At 45.0% G+C, this 23,198-nt stretch overlaps 1 protein-coding gene across 5 annotated transcripts in view; it reads left to right on the plus strand.

Annotated features, from left to right (window-relative positions):
* Positions 1 to 23,198, plus strand: part of LOC110495439 (collagen alpha-1(XVIII) chain) — a 71,139-nt gene that overhangs the window by 41,475 nt on the left and 6,466 nt on the right. For 3 of the 5 annotated variants that reach the window (XM_036951940.1, XM_036951938.1, XM_036951942.1), the window contains exons 2-33: positions 5,431 to 5,978; positions 7,818 to 7,898; positions 8,039 to 8,092; positions 8,230 to 8,305; positions 8,929 to 8,985; positions 9,613 to 9,755; positions 9,922 to 9,939; positions 11,672 to 11,878; positions 13,565 to 13,591; positions 13,784 to 13,846; positions 13,947 to 14,030; positions 14,136 to 14,186; positions 14,289 to 14,423; positions 14,563 to 14,619; positions 15,153 to 15,197; positions 18,888 to 19,019; positions 19,199 to 19,270; positions 19,360 to 19,386; positions 19,486 to 19,584; positions 19,704 to 19,739; positions 20,161 to 20,244; positions 20,340 to 20,369; positions 20,471 to 20,506; positions 20,857 to 20,916; positions 21,015 to 21,092; positions 21,218 to 21,253; positions 21,997 to 22,050; positions 22,323 to 22,391; positions 22,560 to 22,625; positions 22,800 to 22,827; positions 22,938 to 22,991; positions 23,092 to 23,126. In XM_036951940.1, the coding sequence (XP_036807835.1) occupies positions 5,431 to 5,978; positions 7,818 to 7,898; positions 8,039 to 8,092; positions 8,230 to 8,305; positions 8,929 to 8,985; positions 9,613 to 9,755; positions 9,922 to 9,939; positions 11,672 to 11,878; positions 13,565 to 13,591; positions 13,784 to 13,846; positions 13,947 to 14,030; positions 14,136 to 14,186; positions 14,289 to 14,423; positions 14,563 to 14,619; positions 15,153 to 15,197; positions 18,888 to 19,019; positions 19,199 to 19,270; positions 19,360 to 19,386; positions 19,486 to 19,584; positions 19,704 to 19,739; positions 20,161 to 20,244; positions 20,340 to 20,369; positions 20,471 to 20,506; positions 20,857 to 20,916; positions 21,015 to 21,092; positions 21,218 to 21,253; positions 21,997 to 22,050; positions 22,323 to 22,391; positions 22,560 to 22,625; positions 22,800 to 22,827; positions 22,938 to 22,991; positions 23,092 to 23,126 (2,642 nt within the window). The remainder of the gene's footprint in view (positions 1 to 5,430; positions 5,979 to 7,817; positions 7,899 to 8,038; positions 8,093 to 8,229; positions 8,306 to 8,928; positions 8,986 to 9,612; positions 9,756 to 9,921; positions 9,940 to 11,671; positions 11,879 to 13,564; positions 13,592 to 13,783; positions 13,847 to 13,946; positions 14,031 to 14,135; positions 14,187 to 14,288; positions 14,424 to 14,562; positions 14,620 to 15,152; positions 15,198 to 18,887; positions 19,020 to 19,198; positions 19,271 to 19,359; positions 19,387 to 19,485; positions 19,585 to 19,703; positions 19,740 to 20,160; positions 20,245 to 20,339; positions 20,370 to 20,470; positions 20,507 to 20,856; positions 20,917 to 21,014; positions 21,093 to 21,217; positions 21,254 to 21,996; positions 22,051 to 22,322; positions 22,392 to 22,559; positions 22,626 to 22,799; positions 22,828 to 22,937; positions 22,992 to 23,091; positions 23,127 to 23,198) is intronic. The other 2 variants (XM_036951941.1, XM_036951939.1) reach the window with 1 other exon arrangement.

A 23,198-nucleotide genomic window follows, 5' to 3' on the forward strand; every position in this document is an offset into this window, starting at 1 on the left:
GCGGTAGTGTTGGGTTAGTGTCTGTGGTAGTATTGGTTAGTGTCTGTGGTAGTGCTGAGTTAGTGCCTGCAGTAGTGCTGGGTTAGTGTCTGCGGTAGTGTTGGGTTAGTGACTGTGGTAGTATTGGTTAGTGTCTGTGATAGTGTTGGGGTAGTGTCTGCGGTAGTGTTGGTTAGTGTCTGCGGTAGTGTTGGGTTAGTGTCTGCGGTAGTGTTGGGTTAGTGTCTGCGGTAGTGTTGGGTTAGTGTCTGCGGTAGTGTTGGGTTAGTGTCTGCGGTAGTGTTGGGTTAGTGTCTGCGGTAGTGTTGGGTTAGTGTCTGCGGTAGTGTCTGCGGTAGTGTTGGGTTAGTGTCTGCGGTAGTGTTGGGTTAGTGTCTGTGGTAGTGTCTGCGGTAGTGTTGGGTTAGTGTCTGCGGTAGTGTCTGTGGTAGTGTTGGGTTAGTGTCTGCGGTAGTGTTGGGTTAGTGTCTGCGGTAGTGTTGGGTTAGTGTCTGCGGTAGTGTCTGCGGTAGTGTTGGGTTAGTGTCTGCGGTAGGGTTGGTTTAGTGTCTGCGGTAGTGTTGGGTTAGTGTCTGCGGTAGTGTTGGGTTAGTGTCTGCGGTAGTGTTGGGTTAGTGTCTGCGGTAGTGTCTGCGGTAGTGTTGGGTTAGTGTCTGCGGTAGTGTCTGTGGTAGTGTCTGCGGTAGTGTTGGGTTAGTGTCTGCGGTAGTGTTGGGTTAGTGTCTGCGGTAGTGTCTGCGGTAGTGTTGGGTTAGTGTCTGCGGTAGTGTTGGGTTAGTGTCTGCGGTAGTGTTGGGTTAGTGTCTGCGGTAGTGTCTGTGGTAGTGTTGGGTTAGTGTCTGCGGTAGTGTCTGTGGTAGTGTTGGGTTAGTGTCTGCGGTAGTGTCTGCGGTAGTGTTGGGTTAGTGTCTGCGGTAGTGTCTGCGGTAGTGTCTGCGGTAATGTTGGGTTAGTGTTGGGTTAGTGTCTGTGGTAGTGTTGGGTTAGTGTTGGGTTAGTGTCTGTGGTAGTGTTGGGTTAGTGTCTGCGGTAGTGTTGGGTTAGTGTCTGCGGTAGTGTTGGGTTAGTGTCTGCGGTAGTGTCTGCGGTAGTGTTGGGTTAGTGTCTGCGGTAGTGTTGGTTTAGTGTCTGCGGTAGTGTTGGGTTAGTGTGCGGTAGTGTTGGGTTAGTGTCTGCGGTAGTGTCTGCGGTAGTGTTTGGTTAGTGTCTGCGGTAGTGTTGGGTTAGTGTCTGCGGTAGTGTTGGGTTAGTGTCTGCGGTAGTGTTGGGTTAGTGTCTGCGGTAGTGTTGGGTTAGTGTCTGCGGTAGTGTTGGGTTAGTGTCTGCGGTAGTGTCTGCGGTAGTGTTGGGTTAGTGTCTGCGGTAGTGTTGGGTTAGTGTCTGCGGTAGTGTTGGTTAGTGTCTGCGGTAGTGTTGGGTTAGTGTCTGCGGTAGTGTTGGTTTAGTGTCTGCGGTAGTGTTGGTTTAGTGTCTGCGGTGGTGTTGGGTTAGTGTCTGCGGTAGTGTTGGGTTAGTGTCTGCGGTAGTGTTGGGTTAGTGTCTGCGGTAGTGCTTAGATAGTGTCTGCGGTAGTGTCTGCGGTAGTGTTGGGTTAGTGTCTGCGGTAGTGTCTGCGGTAGTGTTGGGTTAGTGTCTGCGGTAGTGTTGGGTTAGTGCCTGCGGTAGTGTTGGGTTAGTGTCTGCGGTAGTGTTGGGTTAGTGTCTGCGGTAGTGTTGGGTTAGTGTCTGCGGTAGTGTCTGTGGTAGTGTTGGGTTAGTGCCTGCGGTAGTGTTGGGTTAGTGTCTGCGGTAGTGTTGGGTTAGTGTCTGCGGTAGTGTTGGGATAGTGTCTGCGGTAGTGTTGGGTTAGTGTCTGCGGTAGTGTTGGGTTAGTGTCTGCGGTAGTGTTGGGTTAGTGTCTGCGGTAGTGTTGGGTTAGTGTCTGCGGTAGTGTTGGTTTAGTCTCTGCGGTAGTGTTGGTTTAGTGCCTGCGGTAGTGTTGGGTTAGTGTCTGCGGTAGTGTTGGGTTAGTGTCTGCGGTAGTGTTGGGTTAGTGTCTGCGGTAGTGTCTGCGGTAGTGTCTGTGGTAGTGTTGGGTTAGTGCCTGCGGTAGTGTTGGGTTAGTGTCTGCGGTAGTGTTGGGTTAGTGTCTGCGGTAGTGTTGGGTTAGTGTCTGCGGTAGTGTTGGGATAGTGTCTGCGGTAGTGTTGGGTTAGTGTCTGCGGTAGTGTTGGGTTAGTGTCTGCGGTAGTGCTGGGTTAGTGCCTGCGGTAGTGTTGGGTTAGTGTCTGCCGTAGTGTTGGGTTAGTGTCTGCGGTAGTGTTGGGTTAGTGTCTGCGGTAGTGTTGGGTTAGTATCTGCGGTAGTGCTGAGTTAGTATCTGTGGTAGTGTTGGGTTAGTGTCTGCGGTAGTGTTTGGTTAGTGGCTGCGGTAGTGTTGGGTTAGTGTCTGCGGTAGTGTCTGCGGTAGTGTTGGGTTAGTGTCTGTGGTAGTGTTGGGTTAGTATCTGTGGTAGTGTCTGCGGTAGTGTTGGGTTAGTGTCTGCGGTAGTGTTGGGTTAGTGTCTGCGGTAGTGTCTGCGGTAGTGTTGGGTTAGTGTCTGCGGTAGTGTTGGGTTAGTGTCTGTGGTAGTGTTGGGTTAGTGTCTGTGGTAGTGTTGGGTTAGTATCTGCGGTAGTGCTGAGTTAGTATCTGTGGTAGTGTTGGGTTAGTGTCTGCGGTAGTGTTTGGTTAGTGGCTGCGGTAGTGTTGGGTTAGTATCTACGGTAGTGTTTGGTTAGTGTTGGGCTAACCGGGCCACAGCTGTGACTGCCCTAGCGCCCTGTCAGATGGACCAATAACAGGTGCATCCGATGAGAAGCTGCCTCCCCCTCGCCCTCTCTGCCTCCCACTAATTGGCTGAAATCCCACAGGATCTTCAGCTAAGCTTCGGTTAACTTGCAGGTTTAGAATGTAGATAGCATAACAGCAGTGTCCAGTGAGACCCTAGCTGGCTTAGCAATATGGTGTGGGAGTGAGTACAGACTGTACAGACTAAGTGGTGTTGCTGTGTTAGTGTGTAGAAACATATGTTTGGGATTAGTCCAAAAAGTGTTGAGTCTCTTGTTCCAATTCCTTTTAGGATGTAGTACAATAGTCCTTCTGTATTGGTTGCTGTCCAAGGGCTGCACCCAAGTAGTATCGAATAGTCAAATAAATGCCGTTCACACAAGTCACAACTGGAAGTAAGATACTAATATGAGACATGATGCATTTTAAAATGTAGGCTTACTCAACCACCTGAAAGGGCATTTATAGATTTAGCCCGTGGTAACTTGTAGAATAGACACTGGCTAGAATGCGATTTTAACCAATCAGCATTCAGGATTTAGACCCACCCGTTGTATAATCTTAGAATCCTGAATGCTGATTGGCTGACAGCTGTGGTATATCCGTGGTGTATCAGACCCTATACCATAAGTGTTGCTCCTTTAATTACATTGGTAACCCATTTATAATAGCAATAAGGCACCTAGGGGGTTTGTGGTATATGGCCCATATACCACACCCCCTCGTGCATTATTGCTTAAGTATGATATAATATTTCACTTACTTATGAATGCCACTTTTGGCCATTGAGAAGTTAGATCCCTTTTAGGATACAACATTAGCTATTGGAATAACTCCTCATGGTTCAGTCTAGATCCTCTGAGATTTAATGACTGTGTTACGGAGTTCACTTCCCCTGTTTAAGTTTATATCACTGGAAGGATAGGAAATCTCAAGTATCTCTGGTTCGTGTGACATTCACATTGTACAGTGTGGGCTTTTCTGTAAACAGCTGTCATAAATCTACTCTGACAGTTCACCCATGAGAGGATGTCTGTCTGTCCAGTGTTTAGTTCCCTAGAGGTGCTATTTCATGTGAATGTGATGGTTAGTCTAATGTAATTTCCTCATTTCCCTCTAGGCTATTTGAGTCCATGGGAACTGGATTACAGTCAGACGTTTTTCCATGCTAAAACAGCCCAAGTTCATTTGACACAGTCTTTGCCTGCTGAACCCCAACACTCTCTCCATAAAGCCTTATTTTTGCTTTTATTTTACATCTACTACCTACCTTGGTCAGTCAGGCTTACTGCTGCGCTTGAAAGACAATGTGAGCATCATCACATATCATTTTTTGTTGTTGAAACGATGTGGAAACAACGTTGATTCAACCAGTTTTTGCCCAGTGGCTATGTTGTTTACTCCACTGCACATGTATGTCTATGGCCTGAGGCACTCATCCTGGCTAAGTCACTTGGTGAAGCACAGCACACCAATCAAGGCATGATGCTTTCTAATCTGCTACTGCACTGTGCCCTTGTACCCTTCGGTAACCTCATGTCAATGATAAAGTACTCTGTGTATACCTACTCTATGCCCTTAACAACTGACTCAGGATCAGTTTGGCTGTTCAGCTGAGGGTTAAGTTTGGGGGTATGGTAAAGGAAGATGGTACAAGCTTAGAAAAAAATAAGCTGTCTAGAAGCTAAAATGATTATTCGGCTGTCCCCATAGTAGAACCCTTTGAAGAACCCTTTTTGGTTCCAGGTAGAACTAGGGTTGCAAAGCTACCAGTAGTTTACCAAAGTTACCGGAATCTTCAGTCCTTTTTTGGTACTTAACAGAAAATATGTGGCAATCTATCATAACTTTGGTAATTTAGACTTGAATAATTTTTACAAAATGTATTCATACAGTATATAGGATTATGTATTTAAATATCTGTGTCCATATTGGCCACAGGTTTCTAGTATACAGACCATCTGGTTCAGGAGAAAATAGACTAAATAATGAAACTGCAACTCGTACAACTATTGACTTTTTTCACAACTGCCACCAGTTTGACACTGAAACATTGTCAACCAATTTATAGTAAAATAAAATAAATATATATATATTTCATGCTGTAACCCTCATATTAAACACCAATGATATTCACTAAGTTGATGGTTTATATTTTGGATAATGTTTTGCAGCTTTTATATTCAATGTTTTATTTGAAAATCATCTTATTTAATTATTTAATATACTGTATGTTACATGTGGTAAGGTCACACCAGGTCACACTACATGTCGACTAGATCTGAAAGAAGCCCTGGGCACTACATGTCGACTAGATCTGAAAGAAGCCCTGGGCACTTCATATAGACTAGTCTGAAAGAAGCCCTGGGCACTTCATGTAGACTAGTCTGAAAGAAGCCCTGGGCACTTCATGTAGACTAGTCTGAAAGAATTGGACAAATCAGAATGCAAGGTGACATTTTTATTATACTGCTATCCAATGTTTTCAGATCTACACAGTGCCCTGGGACCTAAGTAAGGGCTAGTGCTTTGTTTCTGAACTGGGACAATGGGACTCCTGTACTGTAAGCGCTGGCTTCGTGTGTGTAACCTCACCTCCTGTCCTGTCTCCTCCCCTTCAGCAGAGAGTGGTGTGACTCTACTGCAGCTGATCGGAGACCTGCCTCCTGATGATTCCCAGGCCGGTCCGGGGGGGAAACCCGCCTACTACTTCGGAGGGCAGGATGGGCTGACTGCTGCAGGACAGCCGGCCCTGGCTCACCTCCCCAACCCCTTCTACAGAGACTTCTCCCTGGTCTTCCAAATCCTCCCCTCCAGCCCCGGGGTCCTCTTCTCCATCACAGACGCCTCCCAGAAGTTCATGTACGTGGGGGTGAAGCTGAGCGCCCCGGACGCTGACGGCAGGAATCAGAAGATTCTGTTCTACTACACAGAGCCCGACTCGGAGGCCTCGTACCTGGCCGCTAGTTTCACCGTGCCCTCCCTGGACCTAGTCTCCTGGACCAAGTTCTCTCTGTCCGTGTTCAACGACCAGGTGACCTTCTTCATGGGGTGCGACGCCTCTGGGAAGACGGTGAAGTTGGAGCGCTCGCCGGATGACATGGAGCTGGACAGGGGGGCGGGCATCTTCGTGGGTCAGGCGGGAGGCGCGGACCCTGACAGGTTCGAGGTACAGTATGGATTACCAACCACACCTCTAATGCGGACCTGACCACACATATTTACCTCAAACTTTATTGTTCTCTCATGTAAAACATCTTTATTGTTCCCTCATGTAAAACATCTTTATTGTTCCCTCATGTAAAACATCTTTATTGTTCTCTCATGTAAAACATCTTTATTGTTCTCTCATGTAAAACATCTTTATTGTTCTCTCATGTAAAACATCTTTATTGTTCCCTCATGTAAAACATCTTTATTGTTCTCTCATGTAAAACATCTTTATTGTTCTCTCATGTAAAACATCTTTATTGTTCTCTCATGTAAAACATCTTTATTGTTCTCTCATGTAAAACATCTTTATTGTTCTCTCATGTAAAACATCTTTATTGTTCTCTCATGTAAAACATCTTTATTGTTCTCTCATGTAAAACATCTTTATTGTTCCCTCATGTAAAACATCTTTATTGTTCCCTCATGTAAAACATCTTTATTGTTCCCTCATGTAAAACATCTTTATTGTTCTCTCATGTAAAACATCTTTATTGTTCTCTCATGTAAAACATCTTTATTGTTCCCTCATGTAAAACATCTTTATTGTTCCCTCATGTAAAACATCTTTATTGTTCTCTCATGTAAAACATCTTTATTGTTCTCTCATGTAAAACATCTTTATTGTTCCCTCATGTAAAACATCTTTATTGTTCTCTCATGTAAAACATCTTTATTGTTCTCTCATGTAAAACATTGGTATGTATAACTCTTCCTCTAAAGTCTCTGTCGTTCTGCACCCCCACCCTCAACCCTCGCTCTGGTGTCAAACCCAATGTGACCATCACATGTGTTTAGACGGGTCAGTGACTATGCTGAGGGGTCAAAGTTGAAAGGCCAGACGTCAGGCCAGGTCAGCAAATAGATTTACTAGAGGGAGGAGGGGTTAGTAGTGCTGTGTTAGTGAGATGTGACTGGCTGTCTGGCTTTCCTGTTGCCAGTGACACATACCTGACTGAGATTCCTGAGGGAGCGATTAGTGAGGGATTTACCCCCAAACAACGTGAGGGTTTAGGTTTCATCTCACTCACACCTGCTGTTCTTAACAGACAGTGTGTTGAAACATGCATTCTCATAGTCTAACTCTATCAGGCCCCTGGGAGAGATGTAGAACCCTGCCATTCTCATAGTCTAACTCTATCAGGCTCCTGGGAGAGATGTAGAACCCTGTCATTCTCATAGTCTAACTCTATCAGGCCTTGGAGAGATTTAGAACCCTGTCATTCTCACAGTCTAACTCTATCAGGCCCCTGGGAGAGATGTAGAACCCTGTCATTCTCACAGTCTAACTCTATCAGGCCCCTGGGAGAGATGTAGAACCCTGTCATTCTCACAGTCTAACTCTATCAGGCCCCTGGGAGAGATGTAGAACCCTGTCATTCTCATAGTCTAACTCTATCAGGCCCCTGGGAGAGATGTAGAACCCTGTCATTCTCATAGTCTAACTCTATCAGGCCCCTGGGAGAGATGTAGAACCCTGTCATTCTCATAGTCTAACTCTATCAGGCCCCTGGGAGAGATTTAGAACCCTGTCATTCTCATAGTCTAACTCTATCAGGCCCCTGGGAGAGATTTAGAACCCTGTCTGTTGTTTCAGCAAGACTCTGTCTGTTCTGAGTTAGTAAGGCCACGGTCAGTCAGACACATCCTCTTTACATTTGATTGTATATTAATGGCTTTGATCCTGACTAGCATCATTAAATTCATACTGCACCAATGGCTATACAGTATCTCCTTTCTCACAGCCATCAGTATGTTTGTCTGTGTCTCTGTGTGTGTGTCTGTGCGTGTTGTGCAGGGGGCGATCGCTGAGCTGAACGTGGTGGGTAACCCTCGAGCAGCTGAGTTACTCTGTGAAGACGATGATGACTCAGACGCTGTGAGTGATTAGACTGTAGAACCAGACACAGTTTAGTAGGAATATGATATGATTCATGTCAACTAACGTTTTCTCAAATGCCTTGACTTGTCTCTATTTGTCTTGCTGTCTCTCTCTCTCTTTCTCTGTCTCTCTCTCAGGCCTCAGGTGACTTTGGCAGTGGGGATGGGGACAGAAGAGAGACCGGCAAAACTGTAAAGGAATCTTCTTTATCCTATGTTGTCCTGTTAATCTATTCTGTGATGTGTAAATAGAAGGAAGGATTTACTGTGAAAGTATTGGATCAGGGTCTGTCTGTCCTGTCTAACCTTCCTCTCCTCCCTCCTGTCAGACCACACCTCCATCTCTCCGACCGGTGCCAGAGCCCCCTCTGACATCATCAGTGAGCGACAGGCTCTCAGAGACAGGTCAGTGGGCTGAGCCGAACAATGATGACATCATCTGTAAAGTTATCCTCTAAAATATTACTTAGGTTTATTGAAAATGCGCATATAATAGTGAACCAACCAAGCTATATTTAGAGTAACTGCAGTGCTAACAAAAACTGTTGATGTAAAAATTGTGAAACTATCTGTCAGGGAAATATGTACCTAGTGTAATACCACACTACTTGAGAACCTTGTTGCTCGTTACATACAGTATGCTGGGATATACAGCACACTAGCACCTTCTAGTGGAGAAGGTAGACATTACCTTTAATTTTCCTTCAAAAGTGGCTGATTGGAAAGGAAAAGGAATGGGGGATACCTAGTCAGTTGTACAACTGAATGTATTCAACTGAAATGTATCTTCCCCATTTAACCCCTCTGAGGGGGGGGGGGGGGGGGGGGGGGGGGCTGCCTTAGTCGACATCCACGTCATCGGTGCCTGGGGAACAGTGGGTTAACTACCTTGCTCAGGGGCAGAACGATAGATTTTTCGGTTACTGGCCCAACGCTCCTACCCGCCAGGGGAATGTTGATCATTGTTAGCGTTTTCTAGTGTACGAACTAGGCATGCAGGTAAGTGTGTTTGTGTTGATTGACTGTAGGTGACAGGAATCATCAGACCTCAGTAGAGTCCAGACCAGGGTCAGGAGGTCAACCAGGTAGGTCACTGGAAACTTTGTCTGTCTGTCCGTCCGTCTGTCTGTCGGGCTATTTCATAAACACTCTCCAATGAGGTCCAGTGGAGTTCCCTGACAACCAGTCCCTGATTTCAGGACAGTATACCCTTACCACTCCATGTCAGAGTTCAGGGAAGCTTCACTGGACTAGGTTGATGAGATCTCATCATGCCCTCAGCATGTCCTGTCTGCATGGAACTCTGTGGAGTAGGTTGGCATGGAACTCTGTGGAGTAGGTTGGCATGGAACTGTGTGGAGTAGGTTGGCATGGAACTGTGTGGAGAAGGTTGGCATGAAACTCTGTGGAATAGATTGGCATGAAACTCTGTGGAATAGATTGGCATATAACTCTGTGGAATAGTTTGGCATGGAACTCTGTGGAATAGTTTGGCATGGAACTTTGTGGAGCAGGTTGGCATGGAACTCTGTGGAAGGGGAGGACAAAGGTAGTAGGACGCTAACTGAGGATAGAGGATGCTAGTGAAAGTGATGATGACAGCAACATTCATGCCGATGATGACCACGATGTTACTTCTGGCGTCTGTTCTAACACCCACCTCTCCCTCTCTCTGTCTCTCCCTCTCTCTGTGTCTCTCTGTGTGTCGTTAGGCCCTACTGGTTCTAACGGACTGAAGGGGGACAGAGGGGAGAAGGGCAGTCCAGGGGACAGAGGTCCCGCCGGGCCAAAGGGAGACTCGGGGTCTTTCTCCAGCTCTGCCTCTTCATCAGGCGGAGGAGAACGTGGAGAAAAGGTACTGCATGCTGCCTGGCACAGTACTGTGTGTTATACACCCCCTATAACTGATGACCCCCATAGCTGATTACATCTGATTCAGACAGACCACATACATGCCTCTGAGACACATGTAATAGTACCAACATTATTTACGACTTGTCTTTGTCTCCTTTTCCTTTCAGGGAGACAAAGGCTTGAAGGTGCGTTTTGACTTTGTCCTTCCCAGCTTCTTTTTATTTGACTTGATCTTCGCTAGTCATTGAAGTGATCAGATTAAATAGGTACAGTGTCTTGCGAAAATATTCGGCCCCCTTGAACTTTGCGACCTTTTGCCACATTTCAGGCTTCAAACATAAAGCTATAAAACTGTATTTTTTTGTGAAGAATCAACAACAAGTGGGACACAATCATGAAGTGGAACAACATTTATTGGATATTTCAAACTTTTTTAACAAATCAAAAACTGAAAAATTGGGCGTGCAAAATTATTCAGCCCCCTTAAGTTAATACTTTGTAGCGCCACCTTTTGCTGCGATTACAGCTGTAAGTCGCTTGGGGTATGTCTCTATCAGTTTTGCACAACGAGAGACTGACATTTTTTCCCATTCCTCCTTGCAAAACAGCTCGAGCTCAGTGAGGTTGGATGGAGAGCATTTGTGAACAGCAGTTTTCAGTTCTTTCCACAGATTCTCGATTGGATTCAGGTCTGGACTTTGACTTGGCCATTCTAACACCTGGATATGTTTATTTTTGAACCATTCCATTGTAGATTTTGCTTTACGTTTTGGATCATTGTCTTGTTGGAAGACAAATCTCCGTCCCAGTCTCAGGTCTTTTGCAGACTCCATCAGGTTTTCTTCCAGAATGGTCCTGTATTTGGCTCCATCCATCTTCCCATCAATTTTAACCATCTTCCCTGTCCCTGCTGAAGAAAAGCAGGCCCAAACCATGATGCTGCCACCACCATGTTTGACAGTGGGGATGGTGTGTTCCGCTGTGTTGCTTTTACGCCAAACATAACATTTTGCATTGTTGCCAAAAAGTTCCATTTTGGTTTCATCTGACCAGAGCACCTTCTTCCACATGTTTGGTGTGTCTTCCAGGTGGCTTGTGGCAAACTTTAAACAACACTTTTTATGGATATCTTTAAGAAATGGCTTTCTTCTTGCCACTCTTCCATAAAGGCCAGATTTGTGCAATATACGACTGACTGATTGTTGTCCTATGGACAGAGTTTCCCACCTCAGCTGTAGATCTCTGCAGTTCATCCAGAGTGATCATGGGCCTCTTGGCTGCATCTCTGATCAGTCTTCTCCTTGTATGAGCTGAAAGTTTAGAGGGACGGCCAGGTCTTGGTAGATTTGCAGTGGTCTGATACTCCTTCCATTTCAATATTATCACTTGCACAGTGCTCCTTGGGATGATTAAAGCTTGGGAAATCTTTTTGTATCCAAATCCGGCTTTAAACTTCTTCACAACAGTATCTCGGACCTGCCTGGTGTGTTCCTTGTTCTTCATGATGCTCTCTGCGCTTTTAACGGACCTCTGAGACTATCACAGTGCAGGTGCATTTATACGGAGACTTGATTACACACAGGTGGATTGTATTTATCATCATTAGTCATTTAGGTCAACATTGGATCATTCAGAGATCCTCACTGAACTTCTGGAGAGAGTTTGCTGTACTGAAAGTAAAGGGGCTGAATAATTTTGCACGCCCAATTTTTCAGTTTTTGATTTGTTAAAAAAGTTTGAAATATCCAATAAATGTCGTTCCACTTCATGATTGTGTCCCACTTGTTGTTGATTCTTCACAAAAAATACAGTTTTATATCTTTATGTTTGAAGCCTGAAATGTGGCAAAAGGTCGCAAAGTTCAAGGGGGCCGAATACTTTCGCAAGGCACTGTAGTTGATTGTTTTCTTCCCACAGGGCAGTTCTGGGTTTGGTTACCCAGGCTCCAAGGGGGACCGTGGTGTACCTGGTCCCCCTGGCCCTCCTGGCCCTGGGGGGCCAGCTGCCCAGGTTGTGAGGCTAGGGGACGGCTCTGTCGTGCAGCCAGTGGCCGGGCCAATGGGACCGATGGGGCCCCCAGGGGCCAAAGGACCAGCAGGACCCCAGGGACCAGAGGGAGAGGCGGTGAGTTGTACCATACCGTCTGACATACAGTGCATTCGGAAAGTATTCAGACTCTTTGACTTTTACCAAACGTTACAGCCTTATTCTAAAATGGATGAAATCGTTTTTTCCCCCTCAACCAACCTACAAACAATACCCAATAAAGACATAGCAAAAACAAGTTTTTCGACATTTTTGCACATGTATTAAAAATAAACAACTGAAATATCACATTTACATAAGTATTCAGACCCTTTACTCAGTACGTTGTTCAAGCACCTTTGGCAGGAATTACAGCCTCAAGTCTTCTTGGGTATGACGCTACAAGCTTGGCACAACTGGATTTGGGGAGTTTCTCCCATTTTTCTCTGCAGATCCTTGCAAGCTCTGTCAGGTTGTATGGGGAGCGTTGCAGCACAGTTATTTTCACATCTCTCCAGAGATGTTAGATTAGGTTCAAGTCCGGGCTCTGGCTGGGCCACTCAAAGACATTGAGACTTGTCCCGAAGCCACTCCTGCGTTGTCTTGGCCCGAAGCCACTCCTGCATTGTCTTGGCTGTGTGCTTAGGGTCGTTGTCCTGTTGGAAGGTGAACCGTTGCCCCATTCTGAGGTCTTGAGTGCTCTGGAGCTGGTTTTCATCAACTATCTCTCTGTACTTTGCGCGTTCATCTTTTTATCGATCCATCCCTGCCTCTGAAAAACATCCCCACAGCATGATGCTGCCATCACCATGCTTCACCGTAGGGTTGGTGCCAGGTTTCCTGCAGACATAACGCTTGGCATTCAGGCCAAAGAGTTCAATCTTGGTTTCATCAGACCAGATAATCTTGTTTCTCATGGTCTGAGAATCTTTAGGTGCCTTTTGGCAAACTCCAAGCGGGCTGTCATGTGCCTTTTACTGAGGAGTGGCTTCCGTCTGGTCACTCTTCCATAAAGGCCTGATTGTTGGAGTGCTGCAGAGATTGTTGTCCTTCTGGAAGGTTCTCCCATCTCCGTCTGAGCTCTGTCTGAGTGACCATCGGGTTCTTGGTCACCTCCCAAACCAAGGCCCTTCTCCCCCGATTGCTCAGTTTGGCCGAGTGGCCAGCTCTAGGAAGAGTCTTGGTGGTACCAAACTTCTTCCAATTAAGAATGATAGAGGCCACTGTGTTCTTGGAGACCTTCAATATTGCAGAAATGTTTTGGTACCCTTCCCCAGATCTCTGCCTCGACACAATCCTGTCTCGGAGCTCCACGGACAATTCCTTCGACCTCATGGCTTGGTTTTGGCTCTGACATGCACTGTAGTATCTTTATATAGACAGGTGTGTGCCTTTCCAAATAATTTCCAATCAATTCAATTTATCACAGGTGGACTCCAATCAAGTTGTAGAAACAGCTCAAGGATGATCAATGGAAACAGGATGCACCTGAGCTCAATTTCTAGCAAAGGGTTTGAATACTTATGTAAATAAGGTATTTCTGAAAACATTTCTAAAAACCTGTTTTTGCTTTGTCATTATGGGGTATTGTGTGTAGATTGCTGATTTATTTAATCAGTTTTAGAATAAGGCTGTAACCTAAGAAAATGTGGAAAAAGTCAAGGGGTCTGAATACTTTCCGTAGGCACTGTATTCTGTGTAGAGCATTCTCCCTTTATTTGGTCTCAGTACTTGTACATTTTCTTTGAATTGACTGTAACAAACCGTATCTATTTCATTCCCCAGGGGGATCCAGGAGAGGATGGCAAATTAGTGAGTGTCACTTTCTGATGTTTTATCCCATTGATCTCATGTCATGATTTTTTATTCATTGTTAATTGTGTGAGGAGAAATACAGTGGTAGTCAGATGTCATTATTGATAAGCGGTGGTGGTCAGTAGCAGTGGTCAGACAGTGTCAGCCTCACTAAGCTGTGTCTTCTCTCTCTGTCCCACCACAACTCAGGGACCTGCCGGAGACAGAGGGTTCCCAGGAACACAAGGAGACTCAGGGGTCAAAGGACAAAAGGTAAAGGCCAGAAGCCATTTATTTAAGAGCATGAGTATTTGAATATTATCAGACGTGCCCAAAGGTTAAATACTAAGTGTTTTCCTTGTGACCTCTCCAGGGGGATCGTGGTGATGGTCACCCAGGACCCAGGGGTCCTCCAGGGCCACCTGGACCCCCAGGCCCAGGGACAGTTGATCGCGCTGTGAGTCAACCACTACAGCATCAGGCCATTCAGCCCATTAATTAATGTGCATCAGACATGAATATACCAATATTCCACTTTTAATGTTTCTTCATTTGTCCCTAGACATTTGTGGATGTGGAAGGCTCCGGATTCCCAGATTTGGAGAAAATACAGGTATGCTTTAGCCACAGAGATTTTGAGTTTGGCTCAGAAAAACAACTTTTCCCAAACTGTATATTGTGAAACCCAAGACTGTTGTGTTGACTGTTTCTTTAGACTTTCCGTGGTCTACCAGGCCCCCCGGGCCCACCAGGTCCCCCTGGCCCCTCAGCCGGTGGTGTCAGCTCCCATGGGTCAGGCTCTTTCGGGCCCCCTGGACCTCCCGGACAGGACGGGGCCCGTGGCCTACCAGTGAGGACCCTCTCTCTACTATATCTGACGTGACAATATGTTTTGTGCCTAGTTAACTGTAGACAGCACAACTACAGCATTGAAATGAATGTCTTGATTTGTTGACCATTATGTATTGATATCATGCTGTGTTTTTCAGGGGCCCGCTGGTCCACCTGGCAGGCCTGGAACCCCAGGACCCAGTAGCGGAGAGAAGGTATGAGACAGGGAGGAGACATTTTATTTTAGCTCAACTGATCATACTAAACTCAGTAAAAAAAGAAACGTCCTCACTGTCAACTGCGTTTATTTTCAGCAAACTTAACATGTGTTAATGGTCACTCAGACAGAGTTTGTATGAACATTTGTATGAACATAACAAGATTCCACAACTGAGACATAACTGTTTTCATAACTGTGACCTTAATTGCCTACCATCTGTAAGCTGTTAGTGTTTTAACCATTCTACAGGTGCACGTTCATTAATTGTTTATGATTCATTGAACAAGCATGGGGAAACAGTGTTTAATCCCTTTACAATGAAGATCTGTGAAGTTATTTTGATTTTTACAAACTATCTCTGAAAGACAGGGTCCTGAAAAAGGGCTGTTCCTTTTTTTGCTGAGTTTATATATCACTGTATACAGCACACACAGAACTGGACCTTTGAATAGGGATCCTTTTGAGATGATTGTCTCTTTCTCTCTCTGTATCGCTCTCTTTCCCCATCTCTCTCCCTCTCATCCGCAGGGAGAAGCTGGTGATCTAGGTCTTCCAGGGCCCAGTGGAGAGAGGGTGAGCTCTGAAATACACCCATACTATCCCACCTCTAAATCTAAATATATAGCTATTTTCACTTTGACCTTGTTTCTTTGGTGCTGCTGAGTGTGGGACTTCTCCTAGAGATTGATAGTCTAAACATGATGTTGGTGTGGGACTTCTCCTAGAGATCGATAGTCTAAGCATGATGTTGGTGGTGGGACTTCTCCTGGAGATCGATAGTCTAAGCATGATGTTGGTGGTGGGACTTCTTCTAGAGATCGATAGTTTAAACATGATGTTGGTGGTGGGACTTCTAGAGATCGATAGTCTAAACATGATGTTGGTGGTGGGACTTCTCCTAGAGATCGATAGTTTAAACATGATGTTGGTGGTGGGACTTCTCCTAGAGATTGATAGTCTAAACATGATGTTGGTGTGGGACTTCTCCTAGAGATCGATAGTCTAAGCATGATGTTGGTGGTGGGACTTCTCCTGGAGATCGATAGTCTAAGCATGATGTTGGTGGTGGGACTTCTCCTGGAGATCGATAGTCTAAACATGATGTTGGTGGTGAGACTTCTAGAGATCGATAGTCTAAACATGATGTTGGTGGTGGGACTTCTCCTAGAGATCGATAGTCTAAACATGATGTTGGTGGTGGGACTTCTCCTAGAGATCGATAGTCTAAACATGATGTTGGTGTGGGACTTCTAGAGATCGATAGTCTAAACATGATGTTGGTGGTGGGACTTCTCCTAGAGATCGATAGTCTAAACATGTTGGTGGTGGGACTTCTCCTAGAGATCGATAGTCGAAACATGACGTTGGTGGTGGGACTTCTCCTAGAGATCGATAGTCTAAACATGTTGGTGGTGGGACTTCTAGAGATCGATAGTCTAAACATGATGTTGGTGGTGGGACTTCTCCTAGAGATCGATAGTCTAAACATGATGTTGGTGGTGGGACTTCTTCTAGAGATCGATAGTCTAAACATGATGTTGGTGGTGGGACTTCTAGAGATCGATAGTTTAAACATGATGTTGGTGGTGGGACTTCTAGAGATCGATAGTTTAAACATGATGTTGGTGGTGGGACTTCTAGAGATCGATAGTTTAAACATGATGTTGGTGGTGGGACTTCTAGAGATCGATAGTTTAAACATGATGTTGGTGGTGGGACTTCTAGAGATCGATAGTTTAAACATGATGTTGGTGGTGGGACTTCTCCTAGAGATCGATAGTCTAAACATGATGTTGGTGGTGGGACTTCTCCTAGAGATCGATAGTCTAAACATGATGTTGGTGGTGGGACTTCTCCTAGAGATCGATAGTCTAAACATGATGTTGGTGGTGGGACTTCTCCTAGAGATCGATAGTCTAAACATGATGTTGGTGGTGGGACTTCTCCTAGAGATCGATAGTCTAAACATGATGTTGGTGGTGGGACTTCTCCTAGAGATCGATAGTCTAAACATGATGTTGGTGGTGGGACTTCTCCTAGAGATCGATAGTCTAAACATGATGTTGGTGGTGGGACTTCTAGAGATCGATAGTCGAAACATGATGTTGGTGGTGGGACTTCTCCTAGAGATCGATAGTCTAAACATGATGTTGGTGGTGGGACTTCTAGAGATCGATAGTCTAAACATGATGTTGGTGTGGGACTTCTCCTAGAGATCGATAGTCTAAGCATGATGTTGGTGGTGGGACTTCTCCTGGAGATCGATAGTCTAAGCATGATGTTGGTGGTGGGACTTCTTCTAGAGATCGATAGTTTAAACATGATGTTGGTGGTGGGACTTCTAGAGATCGATAGTCTAAACATGATGTTGGTGGTGGGACTTCTCCTAGAGATCGATAGTTTAAACATGATGTTGGTGGTGGGACTTCTCCTAGAGATTGATAGTCTAAACATGATGTTGGTGTGGGACTTCTCCTAGAGATCGATAGTCTAAGCATGATGTTGGTGGTGGGACTTCTCCTGGAGATCGATAGTCTAAGCATGATGTTGGTGGTGGGACTTCTCCTGGAGATCGATAGTCTAAACATGATGTTGGTGGTGAGACTTCTAGAGATCGATAGTCTAAACATGATGTTGGTGGTGGGACTTCTCCTAGAGATCGATAGTCTAAACATGATGTTGGTGGTGGGACTTCTCCTAGAGATCGATAGTCTAAACATGATGTTGGTGTGGGACTTCTAGAGATCGATAGTCTAAACATGATGTTGGTGGTGGGACTTCTCCTAGAGATCGATAGTCTAAACATGTTGGTGGTGGGACTTCTCCTAGAGATCGATAGTCGAAACATGACGTTGGTGGTGGGACTTCTCCTAGAGATCGATAGTCTAAACATGTTGGTGGTGGGACTTCTAGAGATCGATAGTCTAAACATGATGTTGGTGGTGGGACTTCTCCTAGAGATCGATAGTCTAAACATGATGTTGGTGGTGGGACTTCTTCTAGAGATCGATAGTCTAAACATGATGTTGGTGGTGGGACTTCTAGAGATCGATAGTTTAAACATGATGTTGGTGGTGGGACTTCTAGAGATCGATAGTTTAAACATGATGTTGGTGGTGGGACTTCTAGAGATCGATAGTTTAAACATGATGTTGGTGGTGGGACTTCTAGAGATCGATAGTTTAAACATGATGTTGGTGGTGGGACTTCTAGAGATCGATAGTTTAAACATGATGTTGGTGGTGGGACTTCTCCTAGAGATCGATAGTCTAAACATGATGTTGGTGGTGGGACTTCTCCTAGAGATCGATAGTCTAAACATGATGTTGGTGGTGGGACTTCTCCTAGAGATCGATAGTCTAAACATGATGTTGGTGGTGGGACTTCTCCTAGAGATCGATAGTCTAAACATGATGTTGGTGGTGGGACTTCTCCTAGAGATCGATAGTCTAAACATGATGTTGGTGGTGGGACTTCTCCTAGAGATCGATAGTCTAAACATGATGTTGGTGGTGGGACTTCTCCTAGAGATCGATAGTCTAAACATGATGTTGGTGGTGGGACTTCTAGAGATCGATAGTCGAAACATGATGTTGGTGGTGGGACTTCTCCTAGAGATCGATAGTCTAAACATGATGTTGGTGGTGGGACTTCTAGAGATCGATAGTCTAAACATGATGTTGGTGGGGGGGTGTGATGATTTTATGCTTATGCTCGTCTCCCTCTAGCAAAACTCTTTGTCTGCCTTCTCCAACTTTTTGACCAGTATCTTTAGTGAAGGTGATGGGTCACAGGTACTACTGGGTCTCCTGCTATTGGTTCCTTGTTTTCGTCTGCATACTATTGGTTCCTTGGTTTCAGCTGCATTCATCACATGGGGGAATCAACTCACTGAGAAAAACTCTAATTCCCAGTGTGTTCATTATAGGACAAGTGGAACATTTGCTTGTTTGACTTCTGACATAACATCTTAAATAGCATGTAGTTGCTTAAGATATTTTACCATCAGTCTGGATGTTTTATATTGGAACTAAACTATATGCAGTCAATGGTTTTTATAATTGTTTTTTATTCTTTTCAATATTGATTGCTTGTTATAGTAATAATTCAGCTTAAATGTGTTTCCAATTTTGTGGAATGCTTCTTTATTTGTCTGTTAGCATGCTGTGTCAATTATGTCTACATGTAAATTGTCTGCTGATTTTTACACACACATCTTTACAATCTCTCTCTGTCTCTCACCTCTTCGCTCCTAACCACCAGGGTTCTCAGGGTGACCCTGGAGTGCCTGGTCAGGCAGGGCAGGGGGGCTTGGCTGGGCTTCCTGGGCCCATGGGACCGATTGGGCCTCCAGGACCACCCGGACCCCCCGGACAGTCCTACCCCGTGCGTTATGTGAGTACTGTACACAACTCCTGCCACCCACCCAGACTACATCAACTACAGCTTAACCTCCCACCCCACAGCTCCCTTCATTCAAATTGTTACCAAATTGACTACATACTGTATATTTGACTACATATATTTTTGTGGAATTGTCTTTTTTGAACTGTATCTGTGTCCTCTCTGTGTAGGGTGACGGGGAGGGTTCCGGAGTGACGGGGGTCAATGGTGTTGCTGGAGTGATAGGGATTCCAGGACCACAGGTGATCTATACATTGCCATCCACTCATCATTTGGATTGCCTTTACGATCACGTCAACTAATACATAGTCACATATCCATTGTTTTTCAGGGTCCGCCCGGAATCGCTGGCCTTCCGGTAAGAACCAGGAAATCCCTTTGAATATATTGCTAAGTTTGATTGGAGGCCATATCTTTGTTATATAGCAATGCTTACTGTATTCCTGTCATCATACAGGGAAGATCTGGTTTGCCTGGGCTTTCGGGAGAGAAGGGGAGCGAGGGAGCAAGAGGACGGGATGGAACACCAGGGATGGACGGATTCCCAGGACAATTGGTAGAAGATCATTATCCCTCAGCCACCTCCCCAGAATCTATTAGAACGTTACTTAGGCTTTAGAGTAACCCACACAAAGTGCACTAACCTATTCTGTTTTGTTTCTTGTGTATACACAGGGAGACAAAGGGGAGAGGGGAGACAGAGGAGAAAGGGTGAGTTACCTACTCCTGATTACCATATTTTGGTGGTTGATTTTTTTTATTTTCTTGCTTCTTTAATAAGCACAACAGTTTTCAGCTGTGCTAACATAATTGCAAAAGGGTTTTCTAATGATCAATTCGCCTTTTAAAATGATACACTTGGATTAGCTAACACAACGTGCCATTGGAACACAGGAGTGATGGTTGCTGATAATGGGCCTCTGTACGCCGTTTCCAGCTACAATAGTCATTTACAACATTAACAATGTCTACACTGTATTTCTAATCAATTTGATGTTATTTTAAAAATGGACAAAACATTTGCTTTTCTTTCAAAAACAAAGACTTTTCTAAGTGACTTTTGAACGGTAGCGTAAGTCATCTATTGCGTGTCCCATGGCTCTCATGCTGTTGTGTGTGTGTGGTGTTGTAGGGTGAGCCAGGACGTGAAGGGGGGCCCCCTGGACCTCCAGGAGCCCCTGGCCCACCGGGACAGATCTACCAGACTTCAGGCAGTGTGAGTGTGGCTGTGTACTGTACGGTCTTGTCTGCTCTGGATCATAGTGATGTTTCAGTGACACAACTGACTTATCTGTCTCTGTCTCGTTGTAGTTTGATGGAGTTCTTGTGAATCAAGGACAGGTGAGAATTTGACTCGGCAGACAAGTCACTGTTACTCTACATGCAGTTTTATAATGTCTTATGTTTTATAGTCACCCTAACCCTTATTTCCTTTTCTCCAGGGAGGACCAGGTCTTCCCGGCCGGGCAGGATTCCCAGTATGTATCAGTATCACACTGCCAATGAACACACAGTGGAGTGGAGACATTTACCTTGACTGTTTCTAAAGATATATCACAGTTGAAACACACCAAACGGACAGTGTTGTTCTAGATGTATGGTGGAGATTGCGGCAAAAACTATTTTATAACATGTTAATGGATTTTTTAATTTTATATATATTTCAGTTGAAACACCTGAATAGTGCTCCCTAATATTTCAAAAAAACAATGCTGTACGGCCTACTAGTTGTATGTTGAAAACTGTCTAAAACATGTTAATGGAACTCTCTTTTAAAAATATACACACACAAGGTTGTTATTTCTACTGAGCACAACTTCTTCTGTAGGGGCCTATGGGACCAAAGGGAGATACAGGAGAGCCTGGACAGCCAGGATACGCAGCTAAGGTCTGGTAATAACTTAATTCATTCATATCTTGTTTTCTGTACAGTACAGGGAAAATTACATGAAGTATTGACATGTCTCCACCCTGTGTCCTGTCCAGGGGGAGAAAGGAGAACCTGGTATTATCATGGGGCCTGATGGAAGACCCCTGTACCTGGGAGGGCTGGGGTCTCAACCGGTGAGAAAAACCACACACGAGATGTATAGTTGGTAGAAATACTGTATGTTATTATGCTTGTCCATCTCTTTTATATGTGCCATGCAACATAAAATGTTGATACCCTTTGACCTCTGTGTGTGCAGGGAGAGAAGGGACTCCCGGGACCTGAGGGACCTCCTGTAAGTAACTCTCCTTTAACAGTGACATGCTTTGTTTCTGATTTAGCCATCGATAACCATGGATGTACTGTACATAGTTCTCCGTTTCTATAGGGTCCAGCTGGTAAATGTATATTGTTCTCTGTATCTATAGGGTCCAGCTGGTAAATTTATATTGTTCTGTATCTATAGGGTCCAGCTGGTAAATGTATATTGTTCTGTTACTATAGGGTCCAGCTGGTAAATTTATATTGTTATGTTACTATAGGGTCCAGCTGGTAAATGTATATTGTTCTTTTACTATAGGGTCCAGCTGGTAAATGTATATTGTTCTTTTACTATAGGGTCCAGCTGGTAAATGTATATTGTTCTGTCTCTATAGGGTCCAGCTGGTAGATTTATATTGTTCTGTCTCTATAGGGTCCAGCTGGTAGATTTATATTGTTCTGTCTCTATAGGGTCCAGCTGGTAAATGTATATTGTTTTGTTACTATAGGGTCCAGCTGGTAGATTTATATTGTTCTGTCTCTATAGGGTCCAGCTGGTAGATTTATATTGTTCTGTCACTATAGGGTCCAGCTGGTAGATTTATATTGTTCTGTCTCCATAGGGTCCAGCTGGTAGATTTATATTGTTCTGTCTCTATAGGGTCCAGCTGGTAGATTTATATTGTTCTGTCACTATAGGGTCCAGCTGGTAGATTTATATTGTTCTGTCACTATAGGGTCCAGCTGGTAGATTTATATTGTTCTCTGTCTCTATAGGGTCCCTATGGTCCAGCTGGTCTAAAGGGAGATATAGGCATGCCAGGTAGACCGGTAAGTATCTCTGTTCAGCTATTAGCCAAGTGGTGGTGCTCTGTAGCTCAGTTGGTAGAGCATGGCGCTTGCAATGCCAAGACAGTGAGTTTGATTCCCAGGACCACCCATATGTAAAAATATATGCGCACATGACTAAGTCGCTTTGAATGAAAGTGTCTGCTAAATGGCACTGAAGTGTGACATAGAAAGAATCCAAGTGTGCTATTTCCCATTCAGTATTAACATGGTGATGGACTGCTGCTGGATGTGAACCAGTGTGTTGGTTACAGGGCCGTCCTGGGTTGAATGGTGTCAAAGGAGAGAGGGGAGATTCAGCGGGAGGGACTGGAGGATATGGAGTAAGTATGACTCCGCTGGTTGGTGATTGATGGGATTCATACATGAAAGACTGTTGGGATGCAACCCAGAGGTCAGCATGTCAAATCATTCACAAAAGCAGTGGTATGGTTAGACCGTCATGACCCAGACAGGGCATCAGTTTAACCCAGATTGATCCATGTTTTTAGGGTCCTCCAGGACCACCTGGTCCACCCGGACCCCCCGGGCCAGCAGTACCTCTGGACAGGTTCAATGTGAGTAGATGTCTGATCCAGTATTGTATCTTTCCCAGACGTTGGTGTTGTGAGTTATATGCTGTAGTCCGTCAGGTTGTTAAAACCCACTAATGTGGGTTTACAAATTGACAGGGTCTCTTTCCAAGGTACAGTAGTGTAACTCTTCTCCCCTTTGTTCTGTTTCACACTCAGAGGGATGATGTCTCACGGTTATATCCTGGTAAGTCAACTCATTCTCATTGGCCAGTCCCACACCATGACATAGAACGTTACATGTAAAACGATGTCATGTGTTGGCTTACATGTTGGCCTTTTCCCCCCACCCATCAGACTCCAAAGGAGACAAAGGTGATCGTGGAGTACCAGGAATACCCGGGGTACCAGGTACAGTAAAACCAGCTAGTTATTTACCTCCGCTGGCCTTAGGTGTACTAACACACGAGATTGAGCTGATTGAACTCACGTTCTATCGTCTCCACTCTAGGTCTCACGTCCAACTTTGACATCTACACCTTCAAGGTAAGTGACGTTACGACAAAGGAGCTCTACACTCACAACCCGCCACGCGTCTGTATGTGTTTGACGTGAGGT

This window comes from Oncorhynchus mykiss, chromosome 18 (genome assembly GCF_013265735.2).
Source record: "Oncorhynchus mykiss isolate Arlee chromosome 18, USDA_OmykA_1.1, whole genome shotgun sequence".
Taxonomy (NCBI): Eukaryota; Metazoa; Chordata; class Actinopteri; order Salmoniformes; family Salmonidae; genus Oncorhynchus; species Oncorhynchus mykiss.